Source organism: Apis florea, unplaced genomic scaffold (assembly GCF_048593485.1).
Source record: "Apis florea isolate Af1SG1 unplaced genomic scaffold, ASM4859348v1 contig_3811_pilon, whole genome shotgun sequence".
Classification (NCBI taxonomy): Eukaryota; Metazoa; Arthropoda; class Insecta; order Hymenoptera; family Apidae; genus Apis; species Apis florea.
Genome location: NW_028256868.1, coordinates 287,074 through 308,946, shown reverse-complemented (window position 1 = coordinate 308,946; position 21,873 = coordinate 287,074). Strand labels below are relative to the sequence as shown.

At 35.5% G+C, this 21,873-nt stretch overlaps 2 protein-coding genes across 7 annotated transcripts; one reads left to right on the top strand and one right to left on the bottom strand.

The window, feature by feature from the left end:
* Nucleotides 1-17: 17 nt before the first annotated feature.
* On the bottom strand, nt 18-5,451 carry CycB3 (cyclin B3). 4 transcript variants are annotated; one of them, XM_086917032.1, is made up of 9 exons: nt 5,316-5,451; nt 5,164-5,234; nt 4,375-4,603; nt 3,267-3,523; nt 2,851-3,189; nt 2,309-2,755; nt 2,058-2,213; nt 1,680-1,954; nt 18-1,582 (listed from the first exon to the last, which is right to left on the bottom strand). In XM_086917032.1, exons 4-9 carry the CDS (start codon nt 3,486-3,488, stop codon nt 1,531-1,533), a joined length of 1,491 nt encoding a protein of 496 aa, XP_086773158.1. In that variant the 5' UTR covers nt 3,489-3,523; nt 4,375-4,603; nt 5,164-5,234; nt 5,316-5,451; the 3' UTR covers nt 18-1,530. The 4 variants fall into 4 exon arrangements, with proteins under 4 accessions (XP_086773158.1, XP_086773160.1, XP_031771320.2 ...); XM_086917034.1 differs by lacking the exon at nt 4,375-4,603; XM_031915460.2 differs by lacking the exon at nt 5,316-5,451 and having other exon boundaries at nt 5,164-5,304.
* Nucleotides 5,213-15,933, top strand: Pex1 (peroxisomal biogenesis factor 1). 3 transcript variants are annotated; one of them, XR_015295056.1, is made up of 17 exons: nt 5,213-5,347; nt 6,601-6,816; nt 6,901-7,015; nt 7,121-8,099; nt 8,497-8,711; nt 8,791-8,947; nt 9,023-9,185; nt 9,445-9,604; nt 9,887-10,203; nt 10,277-10,341; nt 10,402-10,461; nt 10,534-10,720; nt 10,804-10,977; nt 12,107-12,219; nt 12,295-12,370; nt 12,855-13,168; nt 15,901-15,933. XR_015295056.1 is itself a non-coding variant. In XM_086917030.1 (16 exons), exons 1-15 carry the CDS (start codon nt 5,255-5,257, stop codon nt 12,365-12,367), a joined length of 3,087 nt encoding a protein of 1,028 aa, XP_086773156.1. In that variant the 5' UTR covers nt 5,213-5,254; the 3' UTR covers nt 12,368-12,370; nt 12,855-15,191. The 3 variants fall into 3 exon arrangements, 2 of the variants coding, with proteins under 2 accessions (XP_086773156.1, XP_086773155.1); XM_086917030.1 differs by lacking the exon at nt 15,901-15,933 and having other exon boundaries at nt 12,855-15,191; XM_086917029.1 differs by lacking the exons at nt 12,855-13,168; nt 15,901-15,933 and having other exon boundaries at nt 12,295-12,532.
* Nucleotides 15,934-21,873: the final 5,940 nt, after the last annotated feature.

Sequence of the window (21,873 nt, the reverse complement as noted above, 5' to 3'; positions counted from 1 at the left end):
AAAGAATATACAAAAAATTAAAAATCTTTTTTGATTTTATTAAATTACATTTTGTTTACAATGGTTCACATACACACATCTTACAAAATAATAGATAATAATACATTTATTGCTGGTACAAAAATATAATGATATTATGTACACCACCTAATTTCAATAAGTCCTAGAACCGTACAATATTTCTATATGATAAATTTTTATTGTAAAGGAATCACTTTAAATTTGACCTAATAATTGTTAAAAATATGTACACATCGATAATTGTGATCTATATGTACAATTACTCTCTTGATATAACATATATTTTTCTAAGAAAAGTCCTAGATAATAATCCTTTTCTAATTGCTAGGTAATGTAACTTGTATAAATATTGTTTATGAGAAAATTTTGACGAGTTTGACGATTATACCAAATATTTGAATATATTTATATCACAGGTGGTATTTTGTATATATATATATATATATATATATATATATATGCATATATATATATATGTATATATATATATATAAATGCCATATTTATTAATAGGCACAAGTAGTTACTATGACACGAGTAAAGTTCAAAAAAATAGATCACTTCATTATACTTGTATTGTATGCAACTAATTAAGATAATGAATAAATATGATGTCATATATAATGACATGTAATGAAAAATTAATTCTTCTATAAATTACATATATATATTTATATATTTAAACTTATTAATTTCATGCAATTTGTTGATACAAAATATTTAAATTTGTTTAATTTTTATAAGAAAGAAATAATTTTTTTTTGATATTATTAATTTTATACTGTGTAATGAGCAAAAACGTATTATATTCATCGGTATGTAACTATCCTTAGGAGCATACAATTTATCAGTCTATAAAATGCAATAACAATGCATAACAATACGCCACAACCTATACGACTCATTAAAATATGAGCGCCGCATAATTCATTAATTTCATTTATTAATATTTGTATGTACGTATTCATTGAATCAAAGGCATCATATAATAGCATTATATATAAGTAAAAAATTATGAGTAAAAGATTCATTTTTAATCTTTACATGCATAAAACTATTTTGACGATATTAATTTTTTTTTATGAGAATTTTTATAGAATATAAAAATGTGACGCTAAAATAAATTTTTCAACAAAAAAAAAAAAAAAAAAAATTAACTTACAAATACTGTTGTAGATAGAGATTACTAATGTTGTATAAATAATTAAAAAAAGAAAAAAAAGAAAAAAGAAAAAGAGAAAAAAAAATTATAATATTTTTCGGTCCTTTTGGATATATATTAAATTCAAACTGAGCTTCACAGTCGTTTGATTTTTTGTGGTGCATAGATAATAGATAATTTAAAGATTTACTTATTATGATTTCATTATGACATAAATTAACAGTTATCTTGATTTATAAATTAACGCTCAGTGATCATTTTAATTCTTCGCAAATTTTATTACAGACTACCTATCAATGATTAGGCAATCTTGCATACTGTCAACTATATTTCCTTATTTAAATTATTTATATATCTAAAGTATCTTTTAATGGCAGCTTTGCTACTTCAAAAAATATCCTGAAATGAAAATTATTTGTAAGTTTCAATATTATTTGAAATATTATTTTGTTGTATATAATTATGTAAATGTTAAACGAAATATTTATATACTTACTTATGACTGTACTTGTTACGTACAGTAGTAAGAGTTTCTTTTCGATGTAATCCTTGGTTTAAAAGATGTACGATATCTCGTATGTCATCAACTTTATATCCACTATAATATTCTAGAGTTGAAGTCCACCCTCCTAAATCTTTCATTCGTAATGCAAGTAAAAGTGCAGCTGCAGCTATTTTACTATCACTAATTCTTATCGTCGAGTAATCCATTAATGAATACTCCAAAATATATCGAGCTAAAGTTAATGTTGGCATTGAAACTTTTGCACACTGTTTAAAAATAATTTGAATATTAATTTCGTAATATTCATATTATCGTAATATGAAAAAAACATATATATATTTAAAAAAATATATTATTTACATAACTTACCCTGGCATATCGTCTAAGAAATCGATAAGAGAGAGGTATGCCAAGATCAAAATCAACTACTTTTAATATACTCATTTCCATTCTAATTAATGCTCTTTGCTTATAAGCACCATCACATATATACAAAAAATCTTCCACCATTGGAGGAATTCTTTCCTATAAAAATCATCACATAAATAAATAAAGAACAAACTTCGAAAAAATTTAATTTTTTTTAAAGTAAAAATTGTACATTTAATTTTGATACTAACATCATATTTACTTGCTATGAAAAGACTTGCAGCACCTAACAATTGTAATGTTTCTTTTACAACAGTTACTTTTGTCAAATATAGATCAACTAATTTCACAGCCAAATATAAAGTTTCATGATTGAGTTCAAAAGATTCTTGAACTTCTACCATCCAATCAACTAGTAAGGCTCTCATCCATGGCGAAAGACATACTTGTCTTTCCATATAATCTCCAATAGGAAATAAATGTTCCCTACTTTTTAAGTAATTAAAAATATCCATGGCATAATGAGAGACTTGAAATGGATCCAACCAATTTTCTGCATCAAAATCCCACTGAACTCCTTCTGGCAATATTTGTTCAGGAGCAGCATCTAATTGAGCTGCTGACCTTTCTTGAGTTTTTGCAGGTACTTGAGGCTCATTTGATTCATTTCCTACTTCTGTTTTTTCAGGTTCCTCAGGCTATTTAAATATTTAAATATTAAAAATTACATAATTTAAAAAATATTATATTTAATATATTTTAATAAATTTTATCATATAATATTACTATTCACCTGAATATTACTTCTTCTGGACTTCTTTGTACTATCATCTGTTATTTCTTCTAATGCACTTACATACAAAGAACTGTCCTCTGACTTTTCTAAATCTAAACTACGTCTAACATTTAAAATTTTACTAGGTATTTCAGTTTTTTCTTCGTCCTTTTTTATCGGTTTTACACGAGGCACTGGCTTTGGTTTCTGAGGTATTACCTCTGGTTTAATTACACCTTTTTCGAGCGTTCTAATAGAACTTGTCTGAGTGAAGGATTTTATTTGAGTAACTGTTGTTTTTTTTACTGCTTTCTTTGGTTCTTGTGTTTGATGTGTACCCAATGTTTTTCCAATTGCCTATTATTTTATGTGCATTATTATTTAATATCATAAAAAATGAAAAAATTAAAATAAAAAATAAAAAAATGACAAACATTGGTAATATTTCCTAATGCAGATCTTTTTGTAGTTTTTTCCTTTGGTGGTGATGCTTCTGCTTTCCTTTTCACACGAGATTCTTTACCATTAGCAGGTGCTTTAAGTAAAACATTATTTAATGCAGAATTTTGACTTCTTGTAGTTATTCCTTTTCTTATTACATTAGTACCACTTTGTTTATTTTGCACATTTAAAATTTTTGATGGTGCCATTCTCATAAATTCTTGAAATTAAAAAATTTGATTTTTTTCTTCTAAAAAAGAAAAAAATATATTAAATTTAATTTATTTCACTATATTATAAAAAATGCAATCAACAACTGTTTCATTATCAAAAAAAAAAATTTTACTAAATATTAGTGAAAATGTTTGACCATTTCTTATTAAAAATTAATAGTATTGTGCTTAAAATAATAAATATAAAAAATAATTTTAATTAAAAATTAGTTTATTATTTTTATAAAAGACGAAAAAATATGTAAAATTATTCTAAAATTATCACATTTCACTATGTATTTATTAGAACAATATTTCAATCTTAATCTTTTTAAAAAAAATCTAACATTTTACAATAAAACATATAATTTTATTAGTAATATATCGAATATTATATATTCTTTATAGAATTATAAAGAAAATTATATTTTAAATTTAATAATTTAACAAATTTGTTACTTGATTTGCTAATTAATATAATTTTGTAATATTTTAGCGAATGTTTTATTAATTTTCTTAAAAATTAAATAAATTTTCTGTGACAAATTAAAAGAAATTTATCATTTTTTCTAGACAAATTTTGATTCTTAAATTCAAGAAATGTGTTTGTGGTTAAAAAAGGCGGGAATATACAGCAAGAATATACCGTTAAACTAAATTCGAGGACATGATTTCACTGTTGTTCAAAATCATTAACATAGATTTTGAAAGTAATAGCACAAGAGAAAATAACAAAATATATAGAAGTGATTGATTCGTTGCAACTGCCATAAACACACGCGATCACGAAGAAAGTGGTCCAAAATTTCACTAATTTATACGAAACGAAAGTTTAAAGTTTTTATATAGAAAATTATTTCCAGATAGTAAATGAGATATTCTGATTTACTTGGAAGCTATTGGAAGAATTATAATTTGATGTGCTCTGGTTCAAGGATGTTTCTCATTTATAAAATTCTTTCGCCACCGATACGTTACTGTACAGCTCATTTGTATGTCGTCAGAGCAACTGAAGTTGACGCCGTTCAAAATATCACAGTTATTGTTAGTACTTTCTCTGATTGGTTGTGCTCTGATTCATAACAACCAATCAGAGATGTAGAAATAATGAACACCACCTATCGGCAAAATAAGTATTATACTTACATCATTGAATACAGTTTCGATTGTTTAAACCGTATAAGTTTTTTATATTTTGTGCAATTAATGACTTATAAGAATTTTAATAAATTTTTATTATAGAGCATGCTTAATTGCAAATTATATTTTATATAACTTTAAATAAAAAATAGTATTATTTTATTAATTAAAAATTTACATACTTGATTTGCAATAAAATTATACAATATGTGTACCAATTTGTTAATAAATAAACATATATAGGATACATATACATAATTTTATAATTATTTACAATATTAAATGATATATTTTTAGTATGAAAAATCAATACAAATATATTGAATTTAATATTTTTAATAAAGAATTAAAATTAACCTTTGACCTGTATTAAGTCGTTTACTTTAAAGCAAACATTAGCATGCTTAAAACTTCAGCTAGAAATCTAAATTAATCATATAATTATAAAAGTATCGCAAAAAGTATTTCATACTTTCAGTGTTCAATAACCTAACTGAATATGACTTTTGTTTTGATATTGTGAAATTTTGTTACATACCGAATATTTATCATATATTCTCTTTATACGTGTATATCTTCTCGTATTCTCTGAACTTTAGTTTCATTGGTCTGTAATTTTATGAACGAGAATGCAAAGTGAACGTTTTATTGTTAAGTTTATAACAGTGAATAATTGTTTTGCCTATTTACCGGATACTTGGCTACGTAAATTGGAAACTAAGGTTGGTGCTTTGTTCTTATAATCAATCAAGAACTGTCTATCGTAAAACATATATTACACTGATTATACATGTAATGATAGAAAATTTAATACGTCAATTGGAACTTAACTTCGTTGCATTTTAGATATCTTAATACGTCACTAGATGTCGAGATTAATTTTTTCTTCGAGATTAAGTTGATAAAGAAGATTTCGTTAATATATTTCAATAATTGTATATTTATATTTCAGTTTTTAATAATAATATCGTTGCTTTATTATAAATTATAATTAAAAAGTTTGTTGTTAATTTCATTAATAATTTTATCTATTGTTTCTATTATCATTTTATGATAAGAAAGAGAATTGATTGTGTGTATTATAGATAGAATAAACTTAATATTTAATGCATTTTTTTTGCATTAAGATACAAATCTTATTATTTTAAATATTTTTAATTAATAGATTAGAGAGAAGATAAAAAGTTAATCATATATTAGAGCTATCTCTTGAACGCATATTTTTCAGAATAGTATAGACAAAGAAAAAAAATAGTGAAAAAAAAACAGAGATATGGCAAAAATATTAAAATCAGTATTATCTCTAGAATGGGGCAAATGAAATATATAAAAAAGGATAGGAAATAATAGAAAGAAGATAAAAAAATAAGAATAAACTGTCAGCACCATCTTTTGAGAATCATAGATATTTTTTTTAAAGATATTCAAAAGATGGCGTTGATTTTTAATTCTTCTATTTCTATTATACTTTTTTTTTTATCATTGAAGAGTTATTTTTAGTATTTAAAAGATAGCGCCAATAGTCCGTTCTTATTCTCTTTGTATTTTTTTTCTACTATTTTTTATTCCTTCTTTAGGTATTTCTTTTGCGGCATTCTGAAGATGGCGCTTAATATTTTTATCGTATCTTTATCCTTACTATTTCTTTTCCTTCTTATTAATTATATTGTTTTTTTTTTAAATCTTATGCGAATTTACGATCCATTTTTTATATGTTACAAGTATATGTATATCTTATACATAACATAAGGTATGTAAATATATTTATAGAATTAATATATTGGGATGTTTTTGGAGGGTTGATTCTCTAGAAGCTAGAACAAAAGTTGATATTAAAGCTTTATTAAATTAAAAGCAATTCACGTTAGATGAAGAAAAAAAAATTTGAAAAATATAAGAAAAAAAATCTAACAAATTGTAACAAAAATGCTTTATTCGCTTATTGGTTGAAATATCTTATAAATTTTTTTTACAGGAAAATATAATCAAAGTAATTCACAAAGATAAAACGCATTACATGTCATGTAACGTAAGGCCGAATCTTAATGAAAATTTATGCATTGGCACAACTTTTGCAAGAAGTTTGAACATTGAAGAAGGTGACGAAGTAATTGTATCGTTCGTGAAAGATGTTCCAATTTTAATAAAAATAAATGTCGCACCTCTCACCACGAACGATAGAGAAATTTTGGTAGGTTTCAGAAAATGTTGAAACAAAATTTTACTTTTCTTTACTGATAATCGTGTACAATAAAATCAGGATATTTTTTATCAGGAATTACAAATAGAAAAGGTACAATCTACATTGCTTAGTCAAATACGAGTGGTAGCAGAAGGTCAACCGATCGTAGCTTGGGTTTCAAGATTTTCTTACGTAACCTTAATCGTAGGCAAGTTGTTATATCGAGATTTGATTTACATTATTTTCTTCATTTTCTCTTCTATTTCAAAAAAAAAAAAAAAAAAAATCGAATACCATCGTTTCCTCTTTACAGAATCGCTGGAACCATCAGTGAAATGTGGCAAACTCGAACAATTTTCGGAGATACACGTCATTGCCGATACGGCAATGAATAAAAAGGATGACGATTCGAATGAAAATGGCAAGAAACCATCTCATATAGCGAACAATTTGCTTTCGGCTTTCAAAAAATTTTTACCGATTACGAATGATCGAAATTCGATCGAGAAAAGGGAAGACGAATCGATCAGAAATTACGAATTGTTGCATAGTTTTTGCAACAGAAAATTACCCACGATATATCGTGTCCATCCAATGCCTAAAATGGATACGATCGAAGGGAATATCTTCGACGAGATTGCGCGTTGTCCTTATCACGTGTTCATTCCGAGTGATCAAGCGCCAGAATTTTTGGAAAATTTTGGGATAGCTCGTATAAAAAAAGTTCCAGAGGACAAGCAATACGTGAACATAACCAACACGAATTTCCTTGTAAAAGACGAGTCCCCTGTCCCAAATCTTTTTACAGAATTGGTAGTAAGGGTATATACGTTGGAAGACTTGTTAGAGAAAACGAGCACGTTGAACGAGGAACATTTTAACGTTAATTTACGTCATAAGTGCGTGTATGTGTCGGACAGTTTGAGAATCAGTTTGAACTTAAAAGTAGGTGCAAAGGTGAGCTTGACGTTGATGGATAGAACTGAAATATCTGTACCGTCCTCCCTCGAACTGTTTTCGTGGAAAGATTCGATGAAACATTTCGAGGATTACGTTAAAAAGTATTCCCTTCATAATAAATTGTTGATTAACTCTTGTGCCGTTATTGTAATGGATAACGGGAGTTCTTGTATAGTGAAAATTTCACCGGAGGATTGCAAGTTTGCCGTGATCGACGAGGCCACTTTAAGGGATACGAGGGTGCGTGCGAGGTCGGTGGAGGAAAAGGATCAGTTTCGAGTGTTTGACAAATTGGATCAAGAATATTCTCGTTTAGAAAAAACGTATACGAGGTAATTTCTTTTTTTTCTATATGTCTTGTTTCACGATAAATTTTAAATAGTAATAATTTTATCAATAGAAAGTTATCAACGAGGAGGGATTGTTTAATAAAGAGAGATAGAATTTGAAAAGTGTTTGACCAAAGATGATATAATAAATACTTTTGAAATGACAAAGTTATAAAATTGATCATTAACGAAAATAACAAAGTTTTAGAAAGCAAAGAAATATAATTATTACGATCATATGTATACACAATAAAGGAGTACAATTATGAATATTGTTCTTCGTGTAAAGAAAAGTGTAATTGTACTTTTCATTTAAAAGTTTAAATTCTAAAATCTCTTTTTATTTTAATATTTTTTGTATTTTGCTGATAGAAATATTGTTTTTTTTTTTTTGTTTCAGTCACTTGACTACAGTTTTAACGGAATGCCAACTAGCGTTAGATCTCAGTCTAGGCCTAGAAACACAATTACCTTTCGAATACAATCCTGAAAACATTTTAATTTGTGGCGTGGCTGGTTCGGGTAAGACTGCCGTTTGCAAAATAATCGAGGACATTATGCGAAGTCCACCGTATTTCGTGCACACTCACACGATTGATTGTAGATCGTTAAAAGGTAAATTATTACATACAATGCAAAATCACAAATGATAAAGAATATCTTAAGACGCTTAAGTATCGTTAATTTTTCGTAGGGAAGAAAGTAGAAATGTTACAAAAAATTATTATGGCTGCTCTGTCCGAATGTGTCTATTATCAACCTTCGATAATATTTCTGGACGATATAGAATCCATAACGAATGCATCGATGAACGACGAAGAGAATACACCAGATGCTATAAACGCTGCCAGGTATTTTTCTTTCTTTCTTTTTTTTCTTTTTTTAGATAAAGTTAAAAAAAATCAATAGAAATTTCTTGCTGTCAGGATAACAGATATGTTGAGTAACACGGTGATGCAATATCAAGAATCATATCAAGTGTCAATAATTGCGACGTGTGCAAGTGTTAACAAGATAGGTCAGAAATTAAGACCGGCTAGAGGTTGTCACTTTTTTAGGACCGTTTTATCTATTCCTAATCTGGAAAAGGTATTTGGTCGATTGCTTTTTTTATCCATAATTTTTTGTGAAAAAATTAAATTTTCATACATGTCAAAAAATTATTAAACAACTAAATCGAGAAAATTATACAACATACTTGTGACTATTAATAGATAGTTGTAATTAGAAAAGAAAATAGGCAACGTTTAATTTAGATTTATCGCTCTATTGGAAAATCATCGAATTTAATAAATGAGATGATTGTTTTTAATATAACAATTATAACGATTGTGTATTACTCAATTAGGCGGATAGAATCAATATTTTGCAATTAATGCTCGGAGATAAGTTGTACACGCCTGGAGACGTGAATTGGGATTACTATGGAAACAAGACCGAGGGGTGGGTGTTTCAAGACCTCGTGGATATGGCTAAGAAAGCTACGTTCGCTGCTTGGAAGCGTCACGGTAATAAAATCTACCATAATTACATGCACTAAATTTCAATGCTCCATTACACAGCGAGCCACGAAATTATAAAAAGAAAATGTTTGCAAAAGTGCTTTTGATACTTTTTCTTTTGCAATATTTGCTTCACACACAAACAAATAATAAATAAGATTTATTGTAAACAAATAAAAGATACATACCTTCTTGGATTGTGTACCTTTTTCTTATTAATATTCTTTTTTTCAATGATGTACTTTTTAACATTATTTTTTTAACATTAAATACTTTTTTATACGTAAGATGCATCTAAGCCTCTCATCGTGATCGAAGAAGAGGACATGGAGGTCGCCCTGAAGAATTACACACCGATGTCTCTACAAGGCGTGCAATTGTACAAAGGCACGGGTCACGTTTGGTCGGATATCGGTGGCCTGGCCGACGTGAAAAGATCTCTGGTAGAGATTTTACAGTGGCCGTTGAAGTATCCTGAGATATTCAAGAATGCCCCTATTAAACTGCAGAATGGCATTTTATTATACGGCATGCCGGGAACAGGGAAAACGATGCTTGCCAAAGCGATTGCCAACGAATGCGGTGTTAATTTGATCAGCATTAAAGTACGAACAATTTTTTTATTTTTGATCAACTCTATAATTCTAATTCGTCAATAAATCGCGTATAAATATCCAGGGCCCGGAATTGTTGTCGAAATACATCGGTGTTAGCGAGGAGTCTGTTAGAAACGTATTCGAGAGGTGAGGGAAACGACGATAAACATCAAAATATACATTTGAAATTTATGATGATATTTGCAGAGCTCTCCGTGCCAAACCGTGTGTCTTGTTTTTCGACGAATTCGACAGTCTCGCTCCAAGGTAAGCATCTAAGGTTCTAAGGTGACAAAATAAATTGAATCGATCGTTAAATCACAAACAAATTTATTCCAGACGAGGTCACGATAGTACCGGTGTCACCGACAGAGTGGTGAACCAATTATTAACCCAAATGGACGGAGTCGAGGATAGAGAAGGTGTTGCGGTTGTGGCAGCCTCTTCAAGGCCAGATTTATTGGATCCGGCTCTGTTGAGACCCGGACGTCTCGACAAAGCGTTGCACTGCCCTCTTCCGGACCAGGCACGTAACTTTTTCTATATGAAAACTCGTATAAAAAAAGTGTGAGTTTCGGATCACTTGAAATTAATTATCGAATCAAACAGGCGGACAGAGAGGAAATTTTGGTCGCTCTCTGCAAAAGACAGAAAATAGACACTGCAGGATTGGATTTAAAAGAACTGGCGACGCTCACTTCAGGCTTCACAGGTGCGGATTTGAATGCCGTGCTGACCCAAGCCAGGTTATCAGCCTTGGAGTACGCGATTGCGAACGTTTCCGTGAGTAAAATTATTCTTCTTTTAAAATTAACAGCTCACAGCATAATAATGTATTTCTCTCCTTTTCAAAACCTATTATTCAATTTCTCGTGGAAGCAAACGGAATCGGTGTACACCGCGCTGTGGAGGAAAGAACGGCGTTCGTAACGACCGCCCGTTTTGTATCTCCTCTCTCTTCTGTAAATAATGAAAAGCATTTTGGCGCGACTCCGGCCGAGAATCATTTGTAAGGGAGCTTCCGAAGTAAGATAGTGCGTAATGATGATAATATCGTTAGGTGTATACTCTCTCTCTCCCACCCTCGCCTCTGTATATAGAGTGTCGAGCCAGCTAGGTTGATAGGTGTGGTGCGATATAACTGAGGAAACGTAGACCAGGTTTATTAGCGCACGCTGCCGAGAGCACCAGCCATCCCCCCATCTCGCTCCACTTCATCCTGCCCTACGCCTCGCTGAACGTCGAGGGTGTTATTATCTTATGCGTTATAATGATACACGGTTTAGGGCCTGCAGCGGTCCTGTAAAATCGAAAGGCAGACACCCTCCCAGGGTTGGATCCACCCTGTTTGGATCACGCGATCGAACGTTTCGCGACGAATTCCACGGTCGTGGAGTAATGGGATATTTTCTTTTTAATTTTTTTAATATCTACAATGCCATAGATTACGTTATTTTCCGTTTTAATTGAGAATAAAAGTGGAATAAAATGAAGTTACCGATATTTGGATTTCGATGGATAGGATATCGGATCGATGATGTAGGAGATCATTTTTGAAAAAAAAAAAAAAAATATGTTTTATATCAGGTTCAAATGTAAAAAGCTTGGTCGTTCGATATCCACGTTTTCGACAATCGTCTTAACGGGCGCGAGTATCGAGTGCGTGATAGGGATTAGAGCCATTAATTAACTTCGTAGGGAGAAAACGAAGTTACCTAGCGGCACTTGCCTACCGGAAGAACACGAATATCCAAACTGTACGTCTAATTAGCGAGCGAGTTTCCTGAGCGCGACGCGTTTCGAGAGGAACGCGTCTCACTGATAAGCGATAACGCCTATAGGCAGACGACTTACAGCCTGTTCCTCGCTTAACCTACCAATTAATGGCCTTGTCTTCTCACCTTGGTTCCAGAACGGAAAGATCGAGGCGGAGGACATTAAGGTTTCTCAGACACATTTAATCGATTCCATCAACTCTACCCATCCCTCTTTATCTCGTGCCGAAAAAGAGAAGTACAAGAGGATGTAAGTATTTCCTCGCGAAAGATGATAATTTTAATAAGATTTTGTATAACTTTGCCGCTATTTCATAATTATTAGCTACGCCAAATTTGCGAAGAGTGACAATTTCATGGAAGATATAACGAAGAATCAGAAGGCTACTTTGGCATGAATGGTGAGATTTATGTTTCATTTATGGCGAACGAATCGAAAAAAAAAAAAAAAAAAAATCGATATTCGGAAAGGATGTACACCTCTGTAATTATTTTATTAGTGAAAATTTTTCATTTTTATCCATGTATATTGATAAGCAATAAAAGATTCCAAAGAAGTATAATCTTATTGTTCAAAATGAATCTTCGATAAATGAACTTTCAATATAGTTTTATTTAGTAGTAATTTTCATAAATCGAAAATACCTAATCACGTAAAATTCTTATAAACAAAGATCTTTGGAATTAATTCTTATCATTTACTTTGTTTTTTTATTATATTCTGTTTCAAACTTTTTAAACCTTTAAAAAGAGACTCTTTTTACATCCCTTCGAAGAATCAAAATCCTAAACTAATATTCCACAATTCTTCAAATTATTTCTTCCCCCATTCAACTTTAACAAACAAACGAACACAAACCTACTCAATATCTTAATATTTTCCAGACGCAACTTCGAATGATAAACACGGAAGCATTATCCATCTATCGAAAATGATTTTCCACGATCCTTGGAACCCAGAATGCCGTCTCGTGAAAGAGAAGGCCGTGGCGTCTCGTGTCCTGCCCTAACTTTTGTTTTATCGCGCGTATATATACGCGAGACTTGAGATCCGCGGAGCGAACACGGGGATGGAGGGGTTCCCCGAGTTTTCCTCGTTATAACCGTGCATAAGCGTAATCCGGATGCCTTCTTCGCTCTCTCAAGAAACTCGCAGCCTCCTGGTCGTTGCACGCCATGCTGGAAGCTTAACAGCGCGGGTACAGAACTTTTCGTATTAATAATCGGTATAATAATTAGTATTTTCATGCGCGACTTAGCAGGAAGGACGTGGCCGCATGCGAGGCGGGGAACGAGGCACGAGGTGAAAGGGGCGAGAGGGAGAGAGAGAAAGAGAACGAGGCAACCGAGAGAACTTCGGTGGATCTTGATTTTAAGTTCCAGGCGAAGGAGGCGCATATTTCACCGCGCTAATGTCCCGCCAGATAAACTACAATATTAGCTGCCTTCGCCCGTGATTTAATTTAACTTTGCCCCGGCGCGACATCCGCCTCTAGCTTTCGGCTGCCTCCCGCTTCGGCCTGGTTAACCGCCCCCTCCCGCTCGGCCACCCTCGACATGTGTTTCTGGTTTATAGTTTTCGAGGCCTGCGGATAAGCGGATTCCGAAGAAATTACGCGCTCGTTCGAAATAATAAACGAGGTTTTCCGATTTTTCGATCGATGAAAGAATATTTTTTTTTTTTTTTTTTTTTTTTTTCAAAAGGAAGAATCGACTTCGTTTTCCTTTTGGGAAAATATTCGTCCTTTCTCGCGTCTCGTGAAATTCGAGTGTTTGGAAGAATTTCACTCGCGAAGAATTAATCTTTCGTCTAAGTGAGATTTGATATCGCATTTGATCGAGACATATTAGAGAAATGGAAATATGAACAATTCGTCGTTGCTGCGACGAAAAAATTGAGCGTCTCGGTTAAAGTCCGAGTGAAAGACGTTTCCATTGCTCCATGCCATTCATCAGAAGACACATTACGCGACACAGAGAGCCGGTGAACGCGGAGGCAAACAAACTTGCACTCGCGATTATTCGGGGAAGAATTAGGATGGCATTCATTCCTGTTGGAAATCATGTTGGCATTGTCGCCGTGTCCTTTCGAAAGCCTTTACGTTCCTTCTTCTTCTTCTTCTTCTTCTTCGAAGTCGTCGTCGTGACGTTTTCTTCTTCTTCTTCTTCCTCCTCCTCCTCCTCCTCCTCCTCCTCCTCCTCCTCCTCAAGACGCCCTCGACGTCGAAGAAAAGTAGCGATGGATAGAGGGTGGATGGAAGAGAGGGACGGAGAGTGAAGTTTTCGAATGTCAAGGTAACGAGATTAGCACGACGAGAAACGGTAATCAGGAATAAAAATGCTACGACCGACGGCATTTACGCTAACTAATCTCCTTCAGGAGGCGAGGAGGCGCTAACGGAGTTAGGACCAGCCAGCCAGCCCCGCGTTTCCACGAGATTTTCGCCGCTCGGCCGGCTTGTTAGCCGGATAATTGGCCATTTTTATGCTAAGCAGACCCGCAGCTGTTACGCTACCCCCCATTCTCGTTTACGCTTTTCTTCTAGCCTCTCTTACCTCCGATTGATCGTCCCTGGTTTTGTCTTCTCCGTCTTCTACGAAAGGAGAATTTGTCTCTTCGTTGCAATTTTTACGAATTAAGATATATATCGCAATTTTTCAATGATTCTAAATCTCAAACTCTATTCAAATTTAATTTCTTCCAAATCATTTTTTGTTAATTCGAGGTTCTTTATAGGGTAAAAAAAATGGCAAAGGATATCTTCGATATCTTTTCGATAACCTCTGATCGAGTGACAAACTTATTTCGTAGAATCCCTTTTAAAATCGTACGTTTTGCGTGCCCCTTCCTTACACCATCGGTCCCCTTTCTCTCTATCTCGCGGCCGGTACACGATAAGGGGGTAACGGCGGTCTGTGGTAAGACGATTATCGAATCGTGGAAATACATTTCTCTGGTCAAAGTATCAGCAGCCCACCTTTGTGCTGGAAACATTCGCGACGAAAGGATTCGGATACTCGCGATTGTTTCTATTCCACAAAGCGAAATTAAAGAGAAGTGCATCGAAATGCAGAGACGAATAAAAATGTGATGCCATCGTTTTCAGAGATAGAACAGTTAATTTGGGCTCACTTTTCAAGGATTGATTCTAGATATTGAATAACGAAAAAAGTAATAATTAAGTGAACTTACAAATAAAATTTTTAACTTTCGATATGTTACCTCAATTTTTATTTTAACAATTGACGACGACAACCGTGACAATAATCTTTCCAAAAAAAAAAAGTAATCGCATTATAATTCTATGAAATTCCGTTTTCCATCCGCTAAAATTTCAAAATTAAAGGAATCCATCCAGAAAAGATTGAAATTTCGCGAGGAGGTGGTCGTCGAATGCACAGACGAATCGACGACGATACGAAACAATTTGGCGGCTGCGTTTCGATCCCGGAATTACATGAGCAGGCAGGGCGGGAGGAGTTTGGCGTTGCAAAAATATAGGATGGAAATGCAGAACAAGGAGGCAAAATCCATCTAGTGATTTCACAGGCAATTATGCCGTGGCGGCGCGTTGGCTGGGTTACTCTTATTTAACGCCAATGTGCGCCGAGAGCACGCTTCAACGCCCTTGCACCGCGATCCCATTTGCGCGAAATTGTCAATGATAGAATGGCAGATTGAAAACTCGACATTCAGCTTACCCCCTTTTCCGCCACGTTCTCGCCTTTTTCCAACTAGTCCAGATCTATCCTTCCTTCGCCTCCATCTTTCTTTCTGAATTCTTCTGAATTCACGAGGAATCGCGAATTTTCTTTGTTTCGCGATGTGGTGATATTCAATTGATGTGGATCTTAACGTATTTTTGAATTAATATTATATTGTAGAAGAGTCGAAGAAGAATCGATGATTAAATTTAATTGATGTTTTCAGAGAGAAACGAAACTGAAACGAAGTGCGTTGTAAAAATTGGCACATGGTCGGAGAGGGAAAAATCTAAAGTCGTGCTTAGAGAAGAAACGTTCTTCGGCAAACACGGGAGTTTCGAGGTGGGGGTGAAATCATCGGGACGCGAGAGAGTTTCTCTAATAATAAATTGCACTCGATACGTGGTCGATCTCTCGAAAGTGTCGAGGATATCTCTCCGTGTCGGTTGAATCGAATGAAAAGAAAGCAGCGATAACTCGATTATCGGAGACCCGGATAAATAGATGGTGGCCAATGCGCTTTTACCAGCAACGACTCGTCGTCCACTCGAGCACACATAGTCAGGAAGCGTGTGTTACGAGACTGTCCATCGTTTCCGTTTCTATTGTTACCAACGTTTCTCGTTGAAATTACAATTATCGCATTCTCTTTAGATTCGTAACGATTTCTGATACAATTTCCTAACTTGTATTATTTATACGAAAATTTAACACGCTACAACTCTCAAGATAACGATTTTTAATCGATGGATGAAAGATCGGTAGAAGCGTGAAACTAATCTTGCTCTTTAAAACGTTTATCCCGATACGACTTTCGGTTCCCGAGATATCGTCGTTTAAAGAGAAGGTAATTTTTAATCATTTACCTTAAATCCGATTAAATCATATCTTAAAATTAGGAAAAATTTGGACCGCTATAATTCCGAAGATAATAGTTCCCGGTCAACAAATGAAAGACGATTAGAAGCGCGGAATCTTGCTCTTTAAAATTGCCTTTTTCATTTATCCCGATTTCCGAGATATCGTCGTGTGAAGACAAGGGTAATTTTTAATCCCCGTTTACTATCCCCGTCCTTGTCGCTTATTCGGACAGACAAGTGACAGACTTGGAAGTAGCACACATTTCCAAGAAAAAAATATAGGCGTCCATTCGTTATCTCTCGCATTGCCTCAAGTATTATGATAACTTCTAATCCTTGAGATATCAGGATGAATCAATAGCATTAGGTTTCCTCTATTTTCTCAACGTGTTTTGATGATGAAATCTTATAATCTTTTGACAGATTGATTTTTAACACTCGTTACAATGTTAATTTATCGTAAAAATCCATTCGTCATTCAATTTTTCCTACCACTCTTCTCTATTCATCTCTAACGAAAAACAAAGCTATACAAACACGAAACGGAAAGATATTCATGGTAGAGATAGTATACCACGTCACTCCCCTCCTTGGACCGCTCTTCCGCTGAAGGGTAGCCGATCCAGAGTGGATCCTTTGACGAGGACAGTGAACGCCGCTGTTGTGGGCGCAGCTTTCGGCCACGCTCTCTCTCTCTCTCGGCCACGATATTTACGGGGCGTTGAGGCGTGGGTAACGCTGTTTGCCGCAATTTCTTGTTTCCATTAGGTTGGCCGGCCTGCGGGCTAAATTCCACCCTCGCAGGCCCACCCACCCTTCCTGCGGGCTGGGTTGCGCAACTTCGACGGCGGCGCGGGGCGAAACGACAGGCCACCACTGTGAACGAGGGAGGGGTGGAGGGATCAGGCGACGAGCAGGAGGGAAATGGTGCACACAGAGAGGCCTTGGCTTCCACTGTGCGCGATCAAATGACGCGCGCCAGCGCCCACAATAACGGCCTCTTCACGCTTCGCTCCGATCCTATTCCAATCCAGGCCTCGAACCCCTCTCTCTGGTTACCGTTCCACGATCGAGGATCGAGAATCACAAACTTATGGTGCAAACTCGTGGCCGCGGGACGGTTTCACTCGTAATCCCTGTATTCGTACGTTGCACAAGATTTTTCTTCAATTTTGAACTCGTGGATTTGTGTTTCGATTCGTGGTTTTTAAGGAAAATTTGGGGATTTAATATTTTAATAAATTTTCAATAATATTTAAAGAGGAAGTTTCTAAAAAAAGATTTCTACGTTAATTTATCCGAAGAATATCTTAATTTCCTCTATGAGTATAGTATATTTCAATTGTCAAATTAACGATTTCACAATTCGTACCCTTCACAATGTTTCCAATTTTACTCACTTTGCACACTGTGTTCTGCACCAACGACAACAACAACAACAACAACGCGGCTCAACGACAGGATTCTATTAAACGTTCTTGAGAGGGGGGAAGCGGCGGAAGAGAAAAGGGCGACAGAGGGGGATGGTGGATATAAAGTGATTCGCGGCAATTAATCCGCCTGTAAATGATAGCGTTTTCATTTTCGCTGATGCCTTGCCGCCATGGCTCGGAGAATAATAATCTATCTTAAATAACCTGCGGGGTTGAAGGAGCTTCTCCATCGCTCGGGCTTCGTTGCAAGATGCTCCAGCTGAAGTAAATGGCGAAAGCTAAAGTAATCTCGGCCAAGAATTCAATTACCGTGGATGGTTGAGGAAGGGGGGAGAGATTTAAAAACAGAAATTATATCCGTCGTCGATGGTATTAGACGGCGGAGTTAGAGAATATTTATTTTCATCGAATAAATTTTACTTGTGATCAATGAAAAGAGGGGAGGAACGAGCAATTTTCTCGATCTCTTTGAGTAAATTTTTCCAATTTTTATTCAATGTTAAAACAGAGTTTTTACAATGCGCGGGAATTTCAAGTTACGAAAAGATTTTACGTGAAACTATATTTTTAAGTAGGAATTTTTAAGTAGTATAGGTACTTCATATAGCGTCCATCGAAATTTCAGATTCCTTTCAGATCTCTTTGGGCTTCTATCTTTTCATTGGGACGCGTAAATATATTGATTTTACAACATCTGATTTATTTTTTTTTTTTAACGTTGATGATACATATTCTAATTAAGTATTAAATTAATTGATCGCTGTAAACGTAAATTGTTGGGAGGATCTTTCAACGAGAAAGGGATCATTTCTTCTTATTTTAAACGTGAAAAATTCAAAAATGTTCGCTCGAGAATTTTATATTTTAAAATTCATGGAGAGAAGATTCTTAGAAGTATAAAATAAGATTGACGAGTGCGTGCCTCGTATTCGTTTCGTTTCGAATAAAATAGCTATAATATGGAAAGTGGCTCTAAACGATTTCAAAGGCAATAACGTCTTGAACTTATCCATACGATGCCTGACATCGAGCGCAAAGCGCCAATAACGCGAATAAATCGATTAATAAATACGTAATACGGCTCACACTCGCCAATCATTATCGTTTCTCCAACGATTCACTTTAAATAATTCAATCATAGATATGCAAATGGCAGAGCAGCCGGCAATCGGTAGCTTCCTGCAACTGCTCTCCTGACCGACAAATTTCTCGAAAACGATAAAAAATTATTCGATTCTTTCAATCATCTTTCCAAATAATCACGAATAAATCCAAAAATCCAACGAACAATATTCCTCTCGTATCAAATAATCAACAATAACACTTATTAAAAATTTAAATTTCTCGAAAAAATATCACAAGAAGTATACGACGAAGTTGCAACGAGTTGCGATGTAAGATTATTCAAATAAAAAAAAAAAAAGACAGGAGAAACTTTCAGAGGGATGAAGGAAATCGACGAATATGGAAGGAAGGGAAAAGAAAAGAAAAGAAAAGAGAAGAAAAGAAAAAAAAAAGAAAGAAAGGAAAAAGTACCACTCACTCGCGGTGATACGTAGACGACGCGTCGCGCAAATTATTTTTCACCGGGTGGCAACCGTCCCCGATAAAGGCTCAGGAATCCATGCACCAATGGATATGCAACGGAGGCAAAATATAATGCAACGTTCGCTTCTCTCTTCTCTCCGCTCTTCTATTTCCCCGTATCCAACAAAGGAAGGATTTGTCGCGAAGCGAAGCTCCGCCGCCGACAAAACCTTACCCGTGCCCCCCCCCCTCCCCCTCCCCCTCCGCCTCTCCTCCCCCTGTTTTCGCAACCCCCTCCTTCACCTGCCTATTCGTATTCGCTTTGTAAAGCTTTTAGCCCATTACGAGGACCGGCTCGTGTGTACGCGTTCGCCTCGTCGATTGATGTAATGCTATTCTTGCCATATTTATGCTTCCTTCGAATGTTTTTTCCACACGCTGTACGAAGAGAAATATCGTTCTGTTTATTATTACCGATATCATCGAACGTAGCGAACAGCGAGCAAATATATCAATGTTACGCGATGATGATCAAGGATCACCTCGTCTCGGATTGTAATTGACTCAAGAAACGATTGGCAAGGATCGAAGGTGGCAGGAAAAAGAATGCGCCGCAATATTTCGGTTTCGAAATATCAATTTGAAACAGGCACCGGGGTATAGGTATATGCGTCATGCTTTCCACCGGCCATTATGGTCGGCTTTCCATTTTTATTTATATTTACCGCCGCGCGAGCCAGCCCATCCCCGCGATTTTATATATACCGTCGTTCCACGGGTCAACCCGTGCACAGGGAAACGAGAGGGAAAGCCATCGAGGCTGGGGAGGAGACTGGGTGAAAGGGGTGAGAGAAGGATGGAAGATTTCGTTGCCGATATTTTACGACATTTTGTTTCCAATCCGAAGGTAGAAGGTGTCGGGGCATCAACCGGCATCGGGCCTTATTCGACTTTTATGGCGTTAAATCGTGATGAAGTGTCCACGAAATTGCCTCCTCTCTGCCGACCTTTTTTTCTCTTTCTCCCTCTCTTCCTTCCTTCCTTCCTTCGACACGTATACGCGATTCTTTCCTCGAAACTGGATCCTTCGTTCGATCCTTCTTCGATTTATTCTTTCTATCTTCAAGATTTAGAAAAGTCGAAGCTGAAGTTGAGTTAAATGAGTTAGAGACAATTTTTCCATTTTCGAAGATAATGGAATTGGACACGAAGATTTTTCTTAGAGCGAGGAAGAGGCACAGGAGAAAATTCGAAGGTAATGGTATCGACACGATTCCGAAACGCGTCCCGTTCAATTTTTTCGCTCTGTTACACGACTACCGGAGTCGTTCGATCATCGACCAATCTTTATGGAAACAGATTACGTTTTAAAAGGCAGCGCCGTTCTCGAGGTTACGGCGGCCACAGTTTATCACCGTGCTTCGCCCCGAAACCTCGGCCGCTCCTCGAACACGTCACATCCCACGAGAAACTGGTAAAATACTAGCCGGGGACAACATTTCACGGATGGATCTCCATGACCCGGGACCCGATAGGATCGTCGCATTTCCCGTGGACGCTCATATATAAGGCGAACTTATGCCGGGCGTAAATTCCCCTGGTATTGGGCCGTGGCCTATCTTATCACGGCCGCGCTTTTCCAACACGCCGATAGACCATGCTCAGACATTATGCGAAATTGAAAAACCGAGAGCAGGCGGCCACCCGTTGCCAGGGCGGACTTCCGGTCAACACGATCAACCGTGTGGGTGATCCTCGCGGGGGAGGGGAAAATCGATAAATTGATTTGCCTGCGGAGATCGCTGACAGAGGCGTTGTTCAATATTTCTTCACCAAAATCGAGACCAGTCGAAGATTTCTTGGAATAAATTTAAGAGTTTACGTTTCAAATATATCGTTTCAAAGAATACGTTACGCGTTAAAAGTAAAAAGGATATTTTATTTGAAACAGAATAGAAATTTCTCGCAACTAAAATCCTCGTGACTAAAGAAACGAAGAAATACATTTATCGTCACATCTTTCACATCTGGCAAAGTTTCAAGAACAATTGGAAAGAAGCGCGATTGCAACTCGAAGTCGACATACCTCGACATTAAACTGGCGAGTGGAGGGGGAGGGGGAGGCTGAAGCCCGAAAACCCTTGGATTGTCTGCGCCACGGCCTGAAATAACAATAACCCCATTCACCGTGGTGGCATTTGACAGTGGGGTCGGAAACAATGAAACAATCAAACCCGCCCCTCCGCGAGGCTTTCCGAGAAGAGGCCGGAAGTCAACAGTGCCGGACAATACCCAGCCGGCGTCTCACTACCGTTCCTAATTAACCAAGTTCGCCAACTTGGGTTTGGCCGGATTTGGCCGACCCTTGACGCATAATTA

Coding starts and splice junctions, on each gene's coding strand:
- CycB3 (XM_086917032.1), bottom strand. CDS start 3,488: ATGAGAATGGCACCATCAAAAATTTTAAATGTGCAAAATAAACAAAGT. Junction 2,756..2,850: donor CCAGAAGAAGTAATATTCAG/GTGAATAGTAAT, acceptor ATATTTAAATAG/CCTGAGGAACCTGAAAAAAC. Junction 1,955..2,057: donor TTCTTAGACGATATGCCAGG/GTAAGTTATGTA, acceptor ATTTTTAAACAG/TGTGCAAAAGTTTCAATGCC.
- Pex1 (XM_086917030.1), top strand. CDS start 5,255: ATGCAAAGTGAACGTTTTATTGTTAAGTTTATAACAGTGAATAATTGT. Junction 10,342..10,401: donor GTTAGAAACGTATTCGAGAG/GTGAGGGAAACG, acceptor TGATATTTGCAG/AGCTCTCCGTGCCAAACCGT. Junction 12,220..12,294: donor AAAGAGAAGTACAAGAGGAT/GTAAGTATTTCC, acceptor CATAATTATTAG/CTACGCCAAATTTGCGAAGA.